Source organism: Aegilops tauschii, chromosome 2, assembly GCF_002575655.3.
Source record: "Aegilops tauschii subsp. strangulata cultivar AL8/78 chromosome 2, Aet v6.0, whole genome shotgun sequence".
NCBI classification, from domain to species: Eukaryota; Viridiplantae; Streptophyta; class Magnoliopsida; order Poales; family Poaceae; genus Aegilops; species Aegilops tauschii.
The window spans coordinates 495,325,790-495,347,503 of record NC_053036.3 but is presented as its reverse complement, the minus strand read 5'-3'; the positions used below and the strand labels follow the sequence as shown (position 1 = coordinate 495,347,503).

Sequence of the window (21,714 nt, the reverse complement as noted above, 5' to 3'; positions counted from 1 at the left end):
ACGACAGCACAAGTATGACTATCTTGATTCTGTCATAAATTTTTCATGGATGTACATGCATGACAAAAACGCGACCTACTGTGATAAACACATATCATCACGGAAGTGCATTTTTTTGTAGTGTGTGAAGGGGGGGCACCGCACACGGCTAAGACAAATCTCTTTAGTCCTTTGGGGTGCTCCCTCCCCCGTATATAAAGGAGGGAGGGAGGAGGCGGCTGGCCTAAGGGGCGCGCAAAGCATAGGGAGTCCTACTAGAACTCCCAAGTCCTAGTAGGATTTCCTTTCCTATTCGGAGTAGGAGAGAAGGAAAGAGAGGGAGAGGGAGAAGGAAAGGGGGGTCGCGCCCCCACCCCTTGTCCAATTCGGTTTGGGCAGGGGAGAGGCGCGCGCCACCTCTTGGCCCTTCTCCCCTCTCTCCACTAAATCCCAAAAGCCCAATAAGGCCCATTACTTCACCCGGCGAATTCCCGTAACTCCCCGGTACTCCGAAAAATATCCGAATCACTCGGAACCTTTCCGATGTCCGAATATAGCCTTCCAATATATGAATCTTTACCTCTCGACCATTTCGAGACTCCTCGTCACCTCCGTGATCTCATCCGGGACTCCGAACAACCTTCGGTCATCAAATCATATAAACTCGTAATACAAATCGTCATCAAACGTTAAGCGTGCGGACCCTACGGGTTCGAGAACTATGTAGACATGACCGAGACTCATCTCCGGTCAATAACCAATAGCGGAACCTGGATGCTCATATTGGCTCCTACATATTCTACGAAGATCTTTATCGATCAAACCGCATAACAACATACGTTGTTCCCTTTGTCATCGGTATGTTACTTGCCCAAGATTCGATCGTCCGTATCACCATACCTAGTTCAATCTCGTTACCGGCAACTCTCTTTACTCGTTCCGTAATGCATCATCCCGCAACTAACTCATTAGTCACATTGCTTGCAAGGCTTATAGTGATGTGCATTACCGAGAGGGCCCAGAGATACCTCTCCGATACACGGAGTGACAAATCCTAATCTCGATCTATGCCAACCCTACAAACACCTTCGGAGACACGTGTAGAGCACCTTTATAATCACCCAGTTACGTTGTGACGATTGATAGCACATAAGGTGTTCCTCCGGTATTCGGGAGTTGCATAATCTCATAGTCAGAGGAACATGTATAAGTCATGAAGAAAGCAATAGCAATAAAACTCAACCATCATAATGCTAAGCTAACAGATGGGTCTTGTCCATCACATCATTCTCTAATGATGTGATCCCATTCATCAAATGACAACACATGTCTATGGTCAGGAAACTTAACCATCTTTGATTAACGAGCTAGTTTAGTAGAGGCATACTAGGGACACTTTGTTTTGTCTATGTATTCACACATGTATCAAGTTTCCGGTTAATACAATTCTAGCATGAATAATAAACATTTATCATGATATAAGGAAATATAAATAACAACTTTATTATTGCCTTTAGGGCATATTTCCTTCAGAAACATCTTGAAGGGACCGATGTGCAATGGTAAAGGCAAACCTCGTTTCGGTGGCACCGATTGCATCAACTCGATAGGGCCGAAGTGAAGTAATAAGACAACAGAAGGTTGTCAAGCCATCTCGGTGGCACCGATTGCAAAACTCGGTAAGACCAAAATAGTTGCAATATATGACAGAGAGTTGGCAAGGCCATCTCAGTAGGACCGAGATCCATATCGCTGACTCCGATCTGTTAGGGTTTAGCTGTGCCAGTGTCCAGATGAACTGTGGGTCCAGATCTGTAGGTTTCGGTGGGACCGAGTTGGATTTTAGGGTTTAGGATAGATTTGGATAGAGAAAGTGGTTGAGGGTTTTTGAACAATATCACTAAGCACTTGAGCAACCAGATCATCAACAACACCTCATCCCCTTTTAATAGTATTGGCTTTTCTATGGACTCAATGTGATCTTGGATCACTTAACCAAAAATGTAGAGTCTTGAGCTTTTGCCAATCCATGTCCTTGGCATTTTGAGGGGTCCACAATCACTAGTCCTTGTCATGCCAATCACTGAACTTCCTGAAATCTTTAACTTGAAAGGATATTTGCAATGAGATATATGTTGTTATTAATTACCAAAACCACCCAGGGATTAGTTGCACTTTCAATCTCCCCTTTTTTGGTAATTGATGACAACATATAGATCAAAGCTTCGACAAATGATTAGATGAATGAAATACGTCGTTTCTTTGAGAAGTATGTGATAAGCAAGAGCTCCCCCTAAATTTGTGCGTTATTAAAAATTTGCGTTTGAATGCAAATGCACAATCGATTAGGATCATGTGTCACTCTTCCATGTCACATACAACTTGGTGGAGCGCACAAAATGATATGATTGGAATAATAAGCACTCATCACCAAAAACACAAGTGAATGATCATACAAAGATAATAATAATGATAATGGTAAGCAATGTGCATAACATGAAGCATAGTATGATCAAGCACAAACAACCAACATAGTATCTCGCACATGCAACAAAGACAAGTAGAATAAACGAAGTAGTAGCAAAAACTCGAAGAAATCAAACGAGCAAATCAAAGTAGCATAAACCAAGTAGTAGCAAAAACTCGAAGAAATAAAACGAGCAAAAGCAAGACACTCTCTCTCACACACAGCCTAATGATCTATACAAATTCTCCTCCTTTGGCAACAAGTACCAAAAAGCTCGAATAGGTATAGAGCTATGTGTCTCTCTAGGCATGATCCCCAGTAGCTCCTGGAGGTGAAGATCTCTAGCTGGCAGCTCCGGTGTGCGTAGACGGTGTTGAGAGAAATGTATCTGCAAAAGCTTCGGTTGACGTCTGTTGGGTTGGTGGAGTAGACACTAGCGGTGGAACTGATGGAGTAGCAGAAGGCGCTGAAGCGGTAGTCATCATATCTGCAGTAGGCACAGTAGCAGACCTTGCTGCCCTAGGCACTATTTGGAATCTGTCAGTAGTAGGTATGTCGTCACCACTGTCCTCTGCATCCTCTCTAGCTTTAGTAGCTGCATCAACATCATTCTTCAGCTTCTCCACGATGGTCTGGACCTCTATGACCTTTACATCAAGATCATAATTTTTTTGCCTCAACTATCCGCTCTAAGCTCTACTGGTTCTTGACAAGGCTGGCCAAACTTTGTTCAATCCTCAGGGTTGCTTCTAGTAGATAAGTCATTTGATCACTTTTGGTCTTGAGATTAGCAAATGGACCAGATGCTTCCTTAGCTGCGACGGCTGCCTATATCTTCTCTTGTGCCTCAACAGAAGTAGGGTGAGATGGGTCCATCACCACTACGTTATCCTTGAATTCTAGCAACAACGGGAGATGCTCACGATCAAGAAGATATGTGCTCGTTCCAACCTTGGAATTGATGAGTAACTGGATGTGCGGAGCAAAACCACATGATCTCTTTTGGTCTGCAGCTGTCCTCTTGATAGTTTCAACATTTAAGCTCATTACCTTGAATTTTTGAGGTGTGTCAAAGAGATGCAACAGGTTGATGGAATGGCTATGGATCATCTTGTCATCTTCAGATTTGGGCAACAGAGTGTGCCTCAAAATAGTGTTTGTAGTGGCCAAACCAGGTAGCAAATGCTTCACAGAACCTAACTTGTGGGTCTCAACATCTTTCTCAGGAATAGCTTTGTACATGTCCTTCATGAAGTTGTGGTCCATCTTGGGCTTTGCATACACATCAATGTCTCTCTCTTCTTCTTCTTCAGGAACACCAAGAAGAGTTGCCCACTCAGAGATGGTCGACTGGTATCTCACTCCCTCAGTCATCCGCGCAATCCTTCCATCTGGATAGAAATGAGCAGTTGAATAGAATTGCATTATCATCCCATCAACATGAGGTAAGCTTCTTCCCAACAAAAGCATCAACACCTGCAAGTCTGAAACTCTCATGAACATGGGAAAGTTATCTTCGTTGTCATCAATGTATTCCCAATCCACCCATTTCATGTCACTGACAATAAGCTTCTTGTCAAGCAGCACAGTTTCATAAAATCTTCATGCTTTCTGGTGTGGAAACGATAATCACAAGCAACTCTTCTCCTGATAGAACAAGGATCAGATAATCTCCACTGACGCAAAAACATTTGTCCTTTCTTAACATCATGTTCTCAGCAGTGGGATGAGCATTGTCATGATCTGGAATCTTGGGTCTCAGTTTCCTTAGCACTAGTGGCTCATCATCTTCAGCAGCTTCAGGCACTGAGGCCTTATTCTTCTCACTTGCAGAGACATTTCTTATAGTTCTCTTGGCCTTAGTAGCTGAAACTCTTGTAGTTCAAATACTTGTTCAACATCAAAAAATAATTGAAAAGAGTTTTTTGTAATATATATATTTAGAATATTTTAATAAAGTATAAAAAATACAAAAATATATTAAAAAGAAAACAGAAAAAGTAGAAAAATTAGGGAAAAGAGGCTGTGGGCTCCCGTGCTCGTGGGCCGGCCCAGCTCGCTCTCCCTTCAGTGAATCCGAAGCCAGACTCGTTGAAGGCGAGACATAGTCGTGCCCGACAAAAAATGAACGCGTGTCCGTTTGTGTCGGCACGTCGGGCCGCTGTCTCTGTTCGTTACGCATGCGAAATGGGTCGGCAGGTTGGAGTTTTTTTAAATCATTTTTTTATCGTAGCATTGGAGTTGCCCTGGGGTCAGGTGCACGACGCCCCGTCCCATGCCGTGTCATTTCGACTGAGCTAGCGTGACTTTGGGCCGCGTTCCCGGCGCACTCCCTCACGGCAGTTCTAGGACATCGGGCACCGGCTCGTGGTTGCGCTACAACCCTTGCCGCTGGAGATGCGCGCGCTACGATCAATCGCCCCTTCCCTCCGTGGCTCCGTCCTCCAGCGCCAGGAGGTAACCTAATACTACATTCTTGACGGATCTTCTAACTAGGGCCTCTATCATCGATCTATTTACTTCTATCGTCGATTTGCTCTGGAGAGCGTATGATTTTTACGCGATTCCAGACAAAATAAAACAAATTGTTGAGGCGATTTACCAATGTCGCCGTCATTTCTTGTCACAGCGGAGACGATTGTGTAGGGTTTCTAGGGCAAATCTGATGTTTACTCTGCATGCATCCTAAAGAAGATGGAAGTGCTGGCGAACAAAATCAGAGGACAGGAAAAGGTTTCCTGTACACAATCCAGTCAGAGAACTTCAGAACACGGTCCAGATCGAGCATCGGGTGCCGCTTTGCGTGGTTGAACCAAAGGCAGCCGTGGACAGCTCGTTAGAGCAACTCTAGCAGACCCCGCATTTTGCCGACCCGTAAAATGTGTTTGCAGGTCGCACGGGGGCGATTATGCAGGCCGAAAATTGCAGCGGCAGACTAGAAACCGCAAACGGACCCCTAAATTTCAAAAAAAGTTGTTTCGCGCGAGAAATTTAAACAACAGCTCGCCGGAGCTCGCTCGCATACATGTTTCTTCTTCTCAAATAAGTTCATACACGCCACATACATACATACATAGAGGTTAGATATGCTAGACAGGGCCTACGCTACCGCATCACTGCAACAAAATTGAGCTCACCGGAGCTCCTGCGGTAGCTGCCCACCGGCGGCGATCAGTCGGAGTCGGAGCCGAGGTCGACGAAGAGCTTCGCCTGCTCCTCCTTCATCACGCGCAGGTCGGCCTCCTTCGATGCCTGCGCCTGCGATGCCGTGAGGCCCGAATCGAGGAAGAGCTGCTCGTACTCGAGCTCGCGCCGGATGCGCTCTTCCATCTCCTGCAGCTCCCTCGCCGACCGCTCGAGGACGACGCGCTCGAGGAGCTCCTCCTGCCTCGGTGGAAGGTAGTCCTCTGGTCCGATGACGCCTCGGCGCGGCGGCGCATCGGGCACGGCCTCCTCCGACTCCCTCTTCACCGGAACGAGCCGCGAGCTCGATGCGCCCACGGATGAGCTCCCTGCGGACCAGTGGCCGGATGAGCTCCCCGCGGACCAGTTGCCGGAGGAGGCGCGGCGGCGAAGGGCGCGCTCGAGCTCGAACTCGTCGAGCTCGCGCCGGTCGAATGCCGGCGGCGGCCGGGCACCCTGGTTGAGCCACCGACGCGCCCCCGCTTGCGCGCGGCGTCAGATCTGGCGCGGCGGCGGCGCTCCGCCTCATCTCCGAGTCGGCCATGGTGGTTCAAGGCTCGCCGGCGGCGAGAAATCGAGCGGCGCGGTGGGGAATTGGAGGGGAACGCGGCGGCGGGAGGATAGGGTTTCGACCCGCATCTGCCCCGCAAACCCGCAGTTATAGTGACTCGGGGTTGCGTTTGCGGGCTGCGGCAAAAAAATTTACAGGCCGGACACCGATGCGGGCTCTGGTCTGACCAGAAAAATGGGCCGAGCCCATATAATCGCCGGAATTATGCGGGTTTACGCCGGATACGGGATCTGCTAGAGTTGCTCTAAGCTATACATACATGCAGTACAATCCCACATCAGTGAAAGCAATCCCACACACTACGATTCCACGAGACATTGTGGCTGATCTGTGCCATGAGAAAACTGAGAAGACACCTGTGAACGACGAGGACTGCTGTGCAGGCATCTTCTGTACTTGAGTGAGTGGGAGAAGACACCAGTGAACGACGACGATCCACATCGGGCGGTTCATGTGGAGGCCGGCAGTTCACACAAGATGCCCCGTCGCTTTCACGCATCAGCGTCGGCCTACGATCGCGACGTTGCACAAGCAAGCATAAAGTAGAAGAGTTGGGGACTGTAACAGGTTAGTTTACTGTGTTTGTTTTCATTTTGAGCCTAGTCCGTGGACTGCGTGGATCATGCTTCACATCTTCTTAATTGTTTGGTTAGATCCATTGGTACATTTGGTCGATACACACGGAATTGTTTCATGCATGGTCTTGATCACCTCAATAATTGGCCTAGTGATGTAGCATTGGGCAAGGCTGTCTGGCTAGTTTTTTTTGGGGACCGGCTGTCTGGCTGCTTGATGGACTTGAACCTTGCATACGATGCTTTTCTCGTCCGAGCAGTACGACCAGAGAGCAAATCATCTGTAGATACTATGGCCCACAAACTAAACTATTTATAATTATCTCTAGTCGTACAGTGTTGGGCAGAAAACTCGTCGTACGCATAGCAAGGTTCCTTGAACCCGCTAGCTTTTGAGGCAAATCGATCTAAGAACAACTCTAGATAATACACCCTTACCTATCAATTATATGCATTTTCCGGATAATTTGGAGAGGAATGGGGGTGAACTTTGCATGCGCAGACAAATGGGGTTTCCGTGGACATCTCAATTGACCCAGTCCGGCTGAAGATGTTTTTAGTGTCCGTATTTCTCTATTTTGACAACTTCTTAGAGGGTGAGAGATTATATAGAAAACATTGAGGGGTTGGATAATATATTGAAGAAAATGTACTCATAGCTAAATTCATTAAATCCATGAAAAACCCTACATTAATTAAACAATCGTCCGGCAGGGCCTGTGATACCGGATCTAATACTCCCTACGATCATATTATGTACTAAATCAACAACAATTTATGGATCGGAGGGAGTAAGTTATTTTTATTTCTAGTTCCCTACTAAAAAACATTAGGGCTTAGCTAGTATATCAGTAAAAAAAAGAGTGATCATGATTGCATATCCTGGCGGTCCCTGAGATACAAGTCCTGATAAGCTATTTTTATTTTCTAAATTTACTAGAAAAAACAATAACGCATATACAGGAAAAAAAGAGTAATCGCATTTAAAAAAACAAAATGGTCCCGACGGGGCTTGAACCCGTGACCTTTGGTATATCAGACCAACACTCTAACCAACTGAGCTACAGGACCTAATTATTTTGTTAATATTTGTTTCTATATTAAAATAATTGAAAATACAGAAGAACTAGAAATTAAGACCCATGAGAGTTGGGCTCCTTGCTTATACTGCGGCCGGGGTTAGTAAGCTGGAGAGGTGCTTTGAATTCAATAAAGGATTGCTGTTCAGTGGTGGTAAGCAGCACTGATTTTGTTGGATGTTTCTGAGAAACTCATGATGGTTGCGTCAGTCCTGTTGAGTGGGCGCATCTATCTATCTTAATACCCAGTCTCACGGTCATCAGCTTATACACATTACTTGACAACTCTTTCTGTGTCACAGATCATCTGACAAACATTCATTAGTTTAAATCCGATGATAATATTTGCAGATAACAACCGTGAAACCGACATTTGGAGTGTGGTTTTCTGTAGCTCAGGCTACATGGTACCCCTTATCTTTGCCATCCATTTATGCATCAAGATCCGTGCAGACACATTTGTCTTTTTTGTTTTTCTCAAACGACACAACATATAAACTTCAAATTTTGCAGAACAACAATACATTCTAACTACAATCTAGGAAAAAACTTTCAGATTTTTTCATGCATTTTAAATACTTGAAATAATATTTTTATTCAAAGAATATCTCATTTTGTATATTTATATCAGACCAAAAAATCTGAAAGTTTTTTCACACATTGATGTTCTAATGTTTGTTCGACCTGCAAAGTTTGAAGTTCATATGTTGTTTCATTTTCGAGAAACAAAAAAGAGAAATCTTGTTGTTGTTAGTTAGTTGGAGAGTACGGATCTTAAAGCAAGGCTGGAGAGTTGAGGATAAGAGGTTCCATGTAGCCTGAGCTACAAAGGAACTTTGTGATTTGACAATTGGATCTGCTGCTCTTAAAGATATACCCCCTCCGTTCCTAAATGTAAGTCTTTTTAGACATTTCAAATAGACTACAACATACGGATGTATGTAGACAAATTTTAGAGTGTAGATTCACTCGTTTTGCTCCGTATATAGTCACTTGTTGGAATGTCTAAAAAGACTTATATTTGGGAATGGACGGAGTACTTCTTACTGCTTGATGATAATATTTGCAGTTTCGAACTCTTCTTACAGCCTTCTTGAAAGACACCGGTGAACGACGACGATCCACATCAGGGTAAGTTATTTTTATTTCGCAGTTTACTAGAAAACATTAGGGTTAGTTAGTATATATATCAGTACAGAAAAAGAGTAATCGTGATTGCATATAACTAAAAAAATCCTGGTGGTCCCTGAGAGACAAGACCTAATAAGTTTTCTTATTTTCTTAATTTAGAAGGAAAAACAATAACGCCTATATATACAGGAAAAAGAGAGTAATCACAATTAAAATATGGTCCCGACGGGGCTTGAACCCGTGACCTTTGGTATATCAGACCAACACTCTAACCAACTGAGCTACAGGACCTAATTTCTTAGTTAATATTTCTTTCTTTATTAAAATAATTGAAAATACAGAAGAACCAAGAAATCAAGACCCATGAGAGTTAGGCTCCTCGCTTACACTGCGGCCAGAGTTAATAAGCTGGAGAGGTGTTTTGAATTCAACAAAGAATTGCAGTTCAGCGGTGGTAAGCAGCACTGATTTTGTTGGATGTTCTCAGAAACTCGTGATGGTTGCGTCGGTCCTCTTGAGTGGGCACATCTATCTATCTTAATACCCAGTCTCACACTCATCAGTTTACACACATTACTTGACAGCTCTTTCTGTGTCACAGATCATTTGACAACTCTAAAATTAGGTTATATCCGATGATAATATTTGCAGATAACATGCTGGAAACCGACATTTGACAATTGGATCTGCTGCTCCTGAAAGATATACTTCTTACAGCTTGATGATAATATTTGCAGTCTCCAACTCTTCTTACAAAGTTCTTGAAAGACACCAGTGATCAGTGAACGACGACGATCCACATCGGGCGGTTCATGTGGAGGCCGGCAGTTCACACAAGCGCGCCGTTGCTTTCACGCATCAGCATCGGTCTATGATCGCAATGGGCACAAGCAAGCATAAAGTAGAAGAGTTGGAGTCTTGGAGACTGTAACAGGTTACTTTACTGTGTTGTTTTGATTGTTGGGCATATATAGTGTATGGACTGCATGGATCATGCTTCACATCTTCTTAATTGTTCGGTGTTAGACTCACTGGTAACTTTGGTCGATACCCACGGAATTGTTTTATGCATGGTCTTGATCACCTCAATAATTGGCCTAGTGATGCATGCAGCATTGGGCAGGGCCGGCTGGTTAGCTAGAGGGATTTGAACCCTCCACCTTTGGCACAAATAGATCTCAGAGAAATTCCAGCAGATTTGTTAAAAGGGCAGGCCCTCTAATGGTTCTAGAGGGCACTCTAAGAGGTTTTAGAGCGCACTGCTAAATCACACGCCCTAGAACTGCATCCTCTGTACTTCTTCCATGTGGGACTCAGTTGTCACTGTGTCACTATTTTTCTTCTTTTCTTCCCTTTCGTTTCTTGCTCATCATCCGGACGCATCCCCGTTCTGGTTGGTGCACCTTGTGCCTCTCGCTAGTCCCCTCCACTCGCCACCCCCCCTAGGATGTCCCTCCAGCCTCTGCCTGTTATGTTGATGAGCAATGACTGGAGAAAGAAGGAACCAAGGTGGTGCTTCACCGGTTGCGACTGGCAGGGTCGGCTGCTGGGGGTGCGGCGGCGAGGAGGGAGGGTTGTGGAGCCGGCTACCAGACACAAGAGGCGGAGGGAAGGCTGCGACAGGGGAATGAGTCACAGAGTCGGTAGGGGTGGGGAGACCATGGCGGTGGCGCCGCACGTACGAGAGTAAATGAAAAGGGCAAGAAGTTTTGTTGGCACCAAAACTTTTGTGCATAGGGTGTCCCTCTGTATTTCCCTCTCTCTTAAATAAATTTATAAAGGGTGGTGCGGTCTTTTAGAGGGTGCTCTCCAATTTTTTTTTAGAGATAGAGGGTCACTTAGGGAATCTGCTTGAGTGAGTATTTCTCTATTTTTGATAGTTTTATTGGAAGATGGGGGGTTATAAGTAATCTGGTAGAATTGCTCTAATAAGCTCTTTATACTCCTTTTCAAGTTTTTTTTGCAGGTACTATAAAACAATAAGAGGTTTAGAGAATATACTTGAAAAGGTAGTTACAATTAAATTAATGACCTTTGGTCCAGCGCAGTGGTGAAGCTACATGGCAGTGTAGTCATCTGACTACACAACTTTTTTCTGGCAAAAATCGTATGTACCAGTAGAAATAATGCAAGAAATATTATAAATTTATACAAAAAACATATATTTGACTACACGTGAAAACAATGAGGGGTTGATTATAGTATACTAATACCAGTAGAAAAATAGTAATGGGCGGGAATTTAATTTAGAAATCCTGACGGTTCCTGAGGTACAACACGTAGTAATAACTTATTTTTATTTTCTCAAATTACTACTAGGAAACAATGATCGGTTCCCTCAAAAAGAAAACAATGATCGGTTAGAGAATATAGAGAAAAAAGAGAAAAAAGAGTAATTGCAGTTAAAATGAATTGGTCCCGATGGGGCTTGAACCCATGACCTTTGGTATATCGGACCAACACTCTAACCAACTGAGCTACAGGACCTAATTTCTTCTTAAATATTTCCTTGCTATTAAAATAATAGTAAAAGAGAATATACAATGAGTAATCGTGGTTGAATACAATTTTAAAAACTCCTGGCGGCCCCTGATATACAAGACCTAATGAGTCATTTTTGTTTTCTCAAATTACTAGGAAAAACAATGAGCAGTTAGAAAATACACAGAAAAAAGAGGGTAATCGCAATTAAAAAAAGAATTGGTCCCGACGGGGCTTGAACCCGTGACCTTTGGCATATCAGACCAACACTCTAACCAACTGAGCTACAGGACCTAACCATTTACTGAATATTTCTTTACATTAAAAGCAATTTAAAAAGATAGTTATGCTCCTCGCTTACACTGAGGCCTACGCATTTTATTCTGAGATTCATGTCTCCTACACATACATAAACTCATAGATAGGGACTTCTCACTAAAGAAAATAATCACCACAGGAAGATAATTACACAGTAATATATAGGCCTAATTTTGTCTTCAGTGTTCAGTGGTAAGCACTAAGCAGCACTGAATTTGTTGGATGGTTTTCAGAAACTCATGATGTTTTCCTGCTGCAGCATACAGTAATTCATCGCTGCGGTAATCCTGTCGAGTGGGCTCATCTATCTTCATACCCCAGTCTTACACTCATCAGTTTATACACATTACTTGACAACTCTTTCGGTGCCACACGTCATCTGACAACCCTTCATTTGATGGTTTATATCCGATGACAACATTTGCAGAGAACAGCTGGAAACCCACATTTGGCAATTGGATCTGCTGCTCTTGAAAGATGATATACCTCTTACAATTTTACACCTTCTGGATTTATACATCATTCAACTTATTCACCATAGAGCTGCGAGCCAGCAACCACTATCGGATATGATACCCATCTAGTGTGTAGAAGCAAATGCCATGCACATTGGTGGGGTGATCTTGGCCAACGCAAGCAAGGAAGCTGGGAAGATCCAAAGTCCATCCCCACATATAAAACCGGAGGCAACTGCTGGCACCATATGTGTTGCTTTGCTCCTGTCAATCCTGTGCCAGATGTAGACTATCAAGCTCCCGGCGCACATGTCGATGGCGAAGCTCGCGCCGACAAGGAAGGGGAACCCCATTGCCATGGGCAAGGGGACCCATTTGCCATACTTCTGTGGAAGGAAATCCCTCATCAGGTTGGCCACCAGTGCAAAGGCAAAGAATCCACAACAGAGCTGCAAGCAATGCATGGGCAGAGCAGAGAAGCCCTCCACACCAAGAATCGCGATGTTTCGGTATATCAGAGCATACGGCGCCTTCCAGGGGCTGTCCTGGTTGCCTATGTCAAAGGCATTGTAGAACACATAGAATGTCAGCGGTGAGATGACACAACCAATGGCGGTGCCGATGATCTGAGCGATAAGCATTGATCTAGGTGATGTTAATGTAAGATGCCCAGTTTTGAAGTCCTGCATCAGATCAGCAGATATCGACGTCATACATTTCACCATGCCACAGCCTACCATCCCAGCAACCACGCCATGTTCTTTCCCAGCTGCGGCCGCGAGAATGAGGAGGGCAACTTTTCCATAGTTGAAGGCCATGTTGATGTCGGTAAGACCGGATCCATAGGCATTGGAGAAACCCAGGGCAGGAGCCAGTAAGTATGCTACAACAGCATAGTACCACTTCAGCTCAGGGAACATCCTGGGAATGGTGATTACAGCAACGACTGATAATGCAAAGTAACCCAAAAAGGCTAGCCAGTTAGGGAGACTGTCTCTTATAAACACTTCATTGCGATGTTGTTCAACGAGTGACAGAGTATCTTCCCCTGAAAGCATAATGAACCCAACATCAGGTCATCTATACATCAGGAAGGCAGAGACCAGAAAGGTTAAGCTGTTTACCGTTCTTTGCGCTTTTCTGTTTTGATTTGTCAAGCATACTCATGACGGTCTTAAGAATAATCTTTGTAAAATTGTATATGCCGTCTCCTAGGATGAGAGCTATGCAAATGAAGGCCTGTGAATGAGAGAAGGTAAGAAAAAAGGATATGCAAAGCACACGCACAACAACAAAATTATACTTGGAAACAAACCTTGTAACCTTGCAGACTTCTCATGCTGCTTTCTGGTAAATCTGCCGGATACCAGTTCCCTTTCAAATCAGCAATCAGTGGCCACATTACGCCCCAGGAGAGAATAGAGCCAAGAAGGAGAGATATATTCACAAGGTGGGGGCAAATCATCCCTGCCCCAACATATGTGAGATTGAAATCAAAGAAGAACCTAACACCCCATCATAAAATCTAAATTAGGTGAAATTGTTACTAGTCAAGAACAGAATAGAATAATAAATAACATGATGGGCATTACGAGTGTTTCCAAGCTCGTAGTCCAAGAGTGGGAAATTGCGAAAAGCCACAATGATCTCCACCAGAATAAAACCACTGGAAGAAGCTCCAGAAGAAGCTAATTGCAAAGTATTTTGTGAATCCATTCACTTGCATCCTGACGTTAGAAAGAAAAACATCAAATTTTGCTAAAAATGAGAGAATCATAATACTCCCTCCGGTCCTTTTTACTCCGCATATAAGATTTGTCTAATCATGTTTATATAAAAAAAATTCAACATCTACAATATTAAAGTTATACAATGAAAAATAAATTCATGACGCATCTAATGATATTGATTTCGTATTGTGAATGTTAATATTTTTTTCTATAATGTTTGACTTCAGACAAATCTTATATGCGGAGTTTGAGTTGACTCCAGTCAAATCTTATATGCGGACTAAAAAGGACCGGAGGGAGTATTTGGCTATGAAGGCTACTGGTTATGTGAGAGAACTGCATACTTTGCCACATCATCTCCCTTAGACGCATGAAATCCATTTATAAGCACAGCAGTTGCAGTTCCGCTTGGGTAAGTTAATTTGTAGTCGATCACCAAAATCTGAAAAATTACAAAGCTCCATAAAAAATGTGCTTAAAATTGTTTCTTTCCATTTGCAACTGATGTCAAACAACTTGAAGTTTCTTTTTCCACACGGGACAAACAACTTGAAGCTGTTGTAAGGTAACAAAGGAAAAGTTATGCTAGGATCACGGTCAACTTTAAAGAGTTCCCAAGATGATATGTCTGATCTTGCCAGCAGAAGTGAATGGTGTGCACATAATTTTTTTCCCTCCATCAAACTTATGCTTAGAATTCAACTCAGTTTAATTGCAACCGAATATTCCAGTAAAAAAAGTCCTTATTTTTCCATAATGCACAATTCATTTAAATTGCATGTATGTCAAATGATAGGCGAGGTATCTAGTACTTTTGTTATAGATAGAGAAGTGAACACTCGCACGCCATGGCTTTATTTTCTTGGCACTATTTAGCCAAAAAGGTTTAACATAATTGCCAATTCTTAGGCTTCAAGCAAACAAGCTCATAGTCCTTAGAGTCACAACTTAGCCAATGTGTATAACGTGTGGGACTTAGCTGAAGAAAAGCTTTATCAAGACTAAGTTGTGAATGTAAATCAAATATTTTCATTAATTTGGCTATGGGCAGTGTGGCAACTAAACTAACAGTCCGAAAAGCATTATTTGTTTTTACAAAACCTAACAAAAAATGGAAGAATACTTGTTGCTTGTCTCAGCTTTACATAATCCTTCAGACACTTAGTTTGGACATTGGGCAGAGGAACAAAATTGGGTTGAAGGGCAGAATCTCAGTTGGCACTAAGTAGAACCGTGATCGAATAGCAAGAGTAAATTTCTGAAGATTTATACAGGAAAGAAAGACTGTCACCGACCTTCCTGAGAGGGACAAGCGCGAGAATCCCGACGAAGGCGACGGCGAAGAGGAAGCCCATCATCCACCCAACGCCGGGCTCCTTGGTGCCCACGTTGCCTTCCATGTCCACCCCGGCCATCTCGTAGGTCTTCTTGTTGAGCCCGAGCAGGTAGGACCCGAACCCGCCTGGGGAGCGCAAAAAGGAAAATCCAAGAAGGCGTCAGAATCCCGGTGCTCCACTTGAGAAAGAAAAGTGGGGAGAGATTCGCGGGCGCGGTCCCGACCGGCGGCGCCGATGCTGTAGCAGGCGACGGCGCAGGTCTGCACGACGGTGTTCTCCTGGCGGGTGAGCGGGCGGACGACGCGGCCGAGGCGGGCCAGCGCCTGCGTCCAGCCCCGGAGCATGACGAAGGAGATGAGCGCGGCGGAGACGTTGAGGGTGGGGTTGAGGCCCGTGGTGAGGTTGAGCTTCATCACGATGACGCTGTACATGGTGCCGACGGCCACGCTCACCACCAGCCCGCGCAGGGTCAGCTGCTCCGTCCACGGCGGCACGCGGCCGGCCGCGTGCGCGGGCGCCCCCGGCTCCGCGCCGTCGTCGCAGAGCGCGGCTTTCCCCCTGCCGTCGCTGCTCCCGCCGCCGTCGTCCCGCTGGTGGAGCGCCATCGCGAGCCCGGGGCGGGGTTGCTTCCTCCGCCGTCCCCTGCTTCATGGGCAAAAAGAAATATTTCCGCGGCGTCAGGTTCGAGCCAAGGTAAAAAGATTCGTGATGAGTAGGAGATTGTGGTGAACAGAAAGCCTCGCGTACTATCAGCATTTGATGGTGAGCTGACAGGAGTATTACAGTGCTACTAGCAGTGAAGCCATGAGAAAGTGAGCTCGTGTGCGCCATGAATGAGAATGATTGATTCAGTGGGAGAAAACATGTAAATTTGATGAGCGATTCATGAGCACGAAAAATCCTTTGTCCTTGAGTGGGATGAAAAGCTGAGAAAAATGGATAAAAAAATCCGGCGTCACCTGGGGTCTCCGCTCCAACCAAAAGGACAAGAAGAAATGAGCAAAGGAAATGGAAGGTGAGCAGGAGAACCGGGAAAGAGAAGGAAAACGATGGAGCCGAGAGAAACAGTTCGACAGTTCTTCTCCAGATCTCAGCAGTTAGCGCTGACTGACCGAGCACCGCCCCCTTGTGTACGCTAACAGTAAAACACACGCAACCACACAAAACAAGAAAATAATAGTATAAGCGATCGGGGCACGCAATAAGTCAGGAGACTCTTGCTCAACATTTCGAGCAGGAAAGACGAAGGGATCCCCGTCGAATCAGAACGCGAGATCGACCGGAACTCCAAGCAGAAGAGGTGACAGAGAATGGAAGCAACCCCAAAGCAAGATGATGTATCAAAGAACAAAGAACTTCCCGCAAAAAAGAAAAAGAACAAAGAACTTAAACTCTTATTTTCCAATAGGAAGAAGAAAGAAGTGAACAGGAAACTGTCAGATCTCCCCAAGCAAGCAAGAGATGATGGATCAAAGAACAGAGAACGGCACAGTTATTAGACAGTTCTTATTCTAGGAGATATACTAGAGAGTTGGTGTGCTCCTATCAGGACTGTACCTGCTCGGTGATCGTAGGAGGGGAGCGCCCGGCCGTCGACGGCTGATGGACAGTGGGGAGTCGGCGGTGGATCGATGGATCCTACGTGGTGGGTGGACTACTGACACCAGTAGACAGTGGCAGAGGTTATATATAAAGGCGTGGACGTTTGTTGTGTTATGGCGCGTGGGCCCCGGGGAGCAGCATGGTTCACGCCAACTGTCCTCGGCTTGTCTGCTTCCGCGGGCGTGTGCTCTGCGCTCGCCCCCCTCGTGCCACGCGCGACGTCAGGCGTTTCCGTTTTTCGCTGCATGATGCACCCTGTCCGGGGTAGATGCACGCACGAGGACGAGGGCTCTCTGCTTCTCTTCTGCTACCTGGTAGATGATCGTCCTCCTCTCCTCTCCCCGGCGGCGGCGGAGGGAGCGGCCGACACGCCGGTGAACAAAATCCAGGCCGGGGTCACGGGTTTGGGCAGGCAGATGCCGATACGGGGCCGCGTCCAGCCGTCCAGTCCAACTAGGGGACCAAAAGGACCCCGTTGTGACTGCTTCAGTACTCTTGTTCGGTTTTACCGTCTCTGTCCCCTGCTGCATTCCCTGTCTAGAGCTAGATGCCCAAGTGGCCCCAAACACATGGTTAGGGCAACTCCAACGGGATCACCAAATGGACGACAAGAAATGTCCGCAAACATGTCCGGACGTGTGTGCGGACAGCAAGCAAGGCACTGGTCATTCAACCGTAGTCATCAAATCCGAACTGTGGGCTATGATTGGTAGAGGTGGACCGGTAGGAAAAAAAAGGTGAGTGGGACATATGGGTTGTGAGAAGTGGGACCAATTAACAGTGGGCCGGCCGGACGTCCGGACTCCTCTAAACCTCCCCCCAGTTTGATACCTGTTCGGGCAATTTCGAACGTTCGGAAAGGTTCGAACAAATTTGATCACTTTCATTAGATGGCTTAAAGTGTCTGGACCATCCTATCCGGACCTTTGCGAGTGATTTGATGACCCGTGTTGGAGTTGCCCTTAGCATTTCATCGAAAAATATTCCTAATCGCTTTGCAAGGACGGAGTTGAACTCTTACAAGGTCATCCTTATAGAAACTAGAAATTACACATAGGTCCACAAGAAAATTGATGTGTCCTCCTTCACTCATTGATGGCGCGTCGTGAGCTCAATGCCACCTCCGAAATACCATCAACCAGGGAAACGTTGTTGATACAGCGGCCTAGAAATCGTCGGTCTGAGTCAGAAGACGCTGGTGCCAACGATCTAAAACAAAGATTACCGCCTGGAGAAGAAGGCTACAATGAGGGTTGTCTGAGCCCCTCAAATCTAGCCACCCTGATCCGGATAGACCTAACTTCACAAGCTCCCCATGACGTTGAAACTAGTCTAACTGATCCGCTAAACTTAAGGGGGTAAAATGCCAAATCTTTCTAATGTTTACATAGTACATTTCAACACATATTAAATCCAAACATAACAATTAAGATTGACACAATTCATGAATATTACAAATTCATAGTTTATAAACCAAATTATTCAAATTCAAACACATGGAAGGGTTCAAATGAAGTAAAAGAGAATCATAAAAGCACAACTACGAAGTGATATGGAGATGCCACTGATGCTCAACAAGATCATCTTGAAGCTGGGTATGAACTTCTCAGTTCTCGATGTTGTGATGTGTCGCGAGGAATCTCTGTATCCTATTTGCATCGTGATGCGGCCCGGCAGGATCCCCATTGAAGATGTACCAAAAGTTCGCAGGCATGTCTATCTCATCTCAAAAGTTCTCAGGCATGTCTATCTCATCTCCAACAATCATGTTATGCAAGATGATGACATGTCATGATTTGCTATAGGGTCTTGGGGTTTCAATACTCCAGGGCCATGAATGATGGCAAAGCACTTCTGAAGCACACCGAAAGCTCTCTCCACATCCTTCCTTGTCGACTCTTGACGCATTGCAAAGTGAGATCTCTTGTTACTTATTGTCTTCAAAAATGTGTGGCCCATGGAGGATAGATGGCATCTGCAAGATAGTAACCCGTCGTGTACTCACGACCATTGACAACTGATACGTCCATTTTGCATCATGTTTTCTTACTGTTATTTATGATGTTTTTATTCATAATAATGCTTTTTGGAGTAATTCTAATGCCTTTTATCTCATAATATGCAAGGTACACACAAAGAGGGAGAATTCCGGCAGCTGGAAATCTGGACCTGGAAAAGCTACGTCAGGCTACCTATTCTACACAACTCCAAACAAGCTGAAACTTCACAGAGATTTTTTATGGAATATTTGAGGAATATTGGAGCAAATAACTACCAGAGGGCGCCCACCAGGTGGGCACAACCCACCTGGGCGCGCCAGGGAGCCCAGGCGCGCCCTGGTGGGTTGTGCTCACCCAGGCCCACCTCTGGTGCCTATCTTCTGGTATATAGGTCATTTTGACATAGAAAAAAAATAAGGAGAGGGCTTTTGGGACGGAGCGCCGCCGTCTTGTGGCGGAACTTTGGCAGGAGCACTTTTGCCCTCCGGTGGAGCGATTCCGCCGGGGGAACTTACCTCCTGGAGGGGGAAATCATCGTCATCATCATCACCAACAACTCTCCCATCTTGGGGAGGGCAATCTCCATCAACATCTTCAACAACACCATCTCATCTCAAACCCAAGTTCATCTCTTGTGTTCAATCTTGTTACCGGAACTGTAGATTGGTGCTTGTAGGTGACTAGTAGTGTTGATTACATCTTGTAGTTGATTACAATATGGTTTACTTGGTGTAAGATTATATGTTCAGATCCAATATGCTATTTAATACCCCTCTAATCATGAGCATGATTATCATTTATGAGTAGTTACTTTTGTTCTTGAGGTCACGGGAGAAATCATGTTGCAAGTAATCATGTGAACTTAATATGTGTTCGATATTTTTATAGTATGTATGTTGTGATTCCCTTAGTGGTGTCATGTGAACGTCGACTACATGACACTTCACCATATTTGGGCCTAAGGGAATGCATCGTGGAGTAGCAATTAGATGATGGGTTGCGAGAGTGACAGAAGCTTAAACCCTAGTTTATGCGATATTCTGTAAGGGACCGATTGGATCCAAAAGTTTAATGCTATGGTTTGAATTTATTCTTAATACTTTTCTCGTAGTTGCGGATGCTTGCGGGAGGGTTAATCATAAGTAGGAGGTTTGTTCAAGTAAGAACAAAACCTAAGCACCGGTCCACCCACATATCAAATTATCAAAGTAGCGAACACGAATGAAACCAACATGATGAAAGTGACTAGATGAAATTCCCGTGTACCCTCAAGAACGCTTTGCTTATCATAAGAGACCGTTTTGGCCTGTCCTTTGCCTCAAAAGGATTGGGATATCTTGCTGCACTTTTGTTAATACTATCATTACTTGCCCGTTAAAAATTATCTTGCTATCAAACTACTCAGTTACTTACAATTTCAGCACTTGCAGACATTACCTTACTGAAAACTACTTGTCATTTCCTTTTGCTCCTCGTTGGGTTCAACGCTCTTACTTATCAAAAAGAGCTACAATTGATCCCCTATACTTGTGGGTCATCAAGGCTATTTCCTGGCGTCGTTGCCGGGGAGTGAAGCACCTTTGGTAAGTGGAATTTGGTAAGGAAACATTTATATAGTGTGCTGAAATTTATTGTCACTTGTTACTATGGAAAACAATCCTTTGAGGGGTTTGTTCGGGGTATCTTCACCTCGTCCGAAACCACAATTAGCTACCCCTCAACCTACTGCACCTACTAAAAATATTGAATATGAAATTCCTTCGGGTATGATAGAACAACAGCTAGCTAATCCTTATGCAGGAGATGGAACCGAACATCCTAATATGCACTTGATATGTGTGGAACAAATTTGTGGATTATTTAAGCTTGCAGGTTTACCCGGAGATGAAGTTATGAAAATGGTTTTCCCTTTATCTTTGAAGGGAAAAGGATTGGCATGGTATAGGCTATGCGATGATATTGGATCATCGAATTGGAATCGGTTGAAATCGGAGTTCCATCAAAAAAAATTATCCTATGCATCTAGTTCATCGTGATCGAAATTATATATATATAATTGTGCCTCGTGAAGGAGAAAGTATCACTCTAGCTTGGGGGAGGCTTAAGTCAATGTTATATTCATGCCCCAATCATAAGCTCTCAAGAGAAATTATTATCCAGAACTTTTATGCTCGGCTTTCTCGTAATGATCAAACCATGCTTGATACTTCTTGTGCTGGTTCGTTTATGAAGAAGACTATTGAATTCTGGTGGGATCTTCTGGAAAGAATTAAACACAACTCTGAAGATTGGGAACTCGACGAAGGTAAAGAGTCAGGTATTAAACCTAAGTATGATTGTGTTAAATCTTTTATGGATACCGATGCTTTTCAAAAGTTTAGCAGTAAATATGGACTTGACTCTGAGATAGTAGCCTCTTTTTGTGAATCATTTGCTACTCATGTTGAACTCCCTAAAGGGAAGTGGTTTAAATATCACCCACCTATTAAAGAAGAAATTAAAGAACCGGTACTAGTTAAACAAGAAACTATACTTTATAATGTTGATCCAGTTGTTCCTTCTGCTTATATTGAGAAACCACCTATCCCTATTAGGATAAAGGAACATGCTAAAGTTTCAACTGTGTTTAACAAAAGCTATATTAGAACACCTAAACCTGATAAACAAATCAAAGTAGAACCTAGTATTGCTATGGTTAAAGATCTCTTAGAAGAAGATGTAGATGGGTGATACGTCTCCAACTTATCTATAATTTTTTATTGTTCCATGCTGTTATATTATCAATCTTGGATGTTTTATAATCATT

General features: G+C 44.4%; 1 protein-coding gene and 4 non-coding genes across 11 annotated transcripts; all 5 read right to left on the bottom strand.

The window, feature by feature from the left end:
• Window positions 1-7,772: 7,772 nt before the first annotated feature.
• Window positions 7,773-7,846, bottom strand: TRNAI-GAU (transfer RNA isoleucine (anticodon GAU)). The gene has a single exon. It is a non-coding gene; the product is annotated as a tRNA-Ile (tRNA).
• Window positions 7,847-9,202: 1,356 nt separating this feature from the next.
• On the bottom strand, window positions 9,203-9,276 carry TRNAI-GAU (transfer RNA isoleucine (anticodon GAU)). Its single transcript has one exon. It is a non-coding gene; the product is annotated as a tRNA-Ile (tRNA).
• Window positions 9,277-11,398: 2,122 nt separating this feature from the next.
• TRNAI-GAU (transfer RNA isoleucine (anticodon GAU)) lies at window positions 11,399-11,472 on the bottom strand. The gene has a single exon. It is a non-coding gene; the product is annotated as a tRNA-Ile (tRNA).
• A 214-nt stretch (window positions 11,473-11,686) lies between these two features.
• On the bottom strand, window positions 11,687-11,760 carry TRNAI-GAU (transfer RNA isoleucine (anticodon GAU)). Its single transcript has one exon. It is a non-coding gene; the product is annotated as a tRNA-Ile (tRNA).
• Window positions 11,761-11,766: 6 nt separating this feature from the next.
• On the bottom strand, window positions 11,767-16,991 carry LOC109786227 (probable metal-nicotianamine transporter YSL9). 7 transcript variants are annotated; one of them, XM_073508908.1, is made up of 8 exons: window positions 16,864-16,991; window positions 15,530-15,948; window positions 15,265-15,431; window positions 14,314-14,411; window positions 13,832-13,966; window positions 13,555-13,744; window positions 13,364-13,478; window positions 11,767-13,287 (listed from the first exon to the last, which is right to left on the bottom strand). In XM_073508908.1, the coding sequence occupies exons 2-8, from the start codon at window positions 15,909-15,911 to the stop codon at window positions 12,365-12,367; spliced, it is 2,010 nt and encodes a 669-aa protein (XP_073365009.1). In that variant the 5' UTR covers window positions 15,912-15,948; window positions 16,864-16,991; the 3' UTR covers window positions 11,767-12,364. The 7 variants fall into 7 exon arrangements, with proteins under 7 accessions (XP_073365009.1, XP_073365011.1, XP_073365013.1 ...); XM_073508910.1 differs by having other exon boundaries at window positions 15,530-15,951; window positions 16,864-16,966; XM_073508912.1 differs by lacking the exon at window positions 16,864-16,991 and adding an exon at window positions 16,266-16,575 and having other exon boundaries at window positions 15,530-15,951.
• Window positions 16,992-21,714: the final 4,723 nt, after the last annotated feature.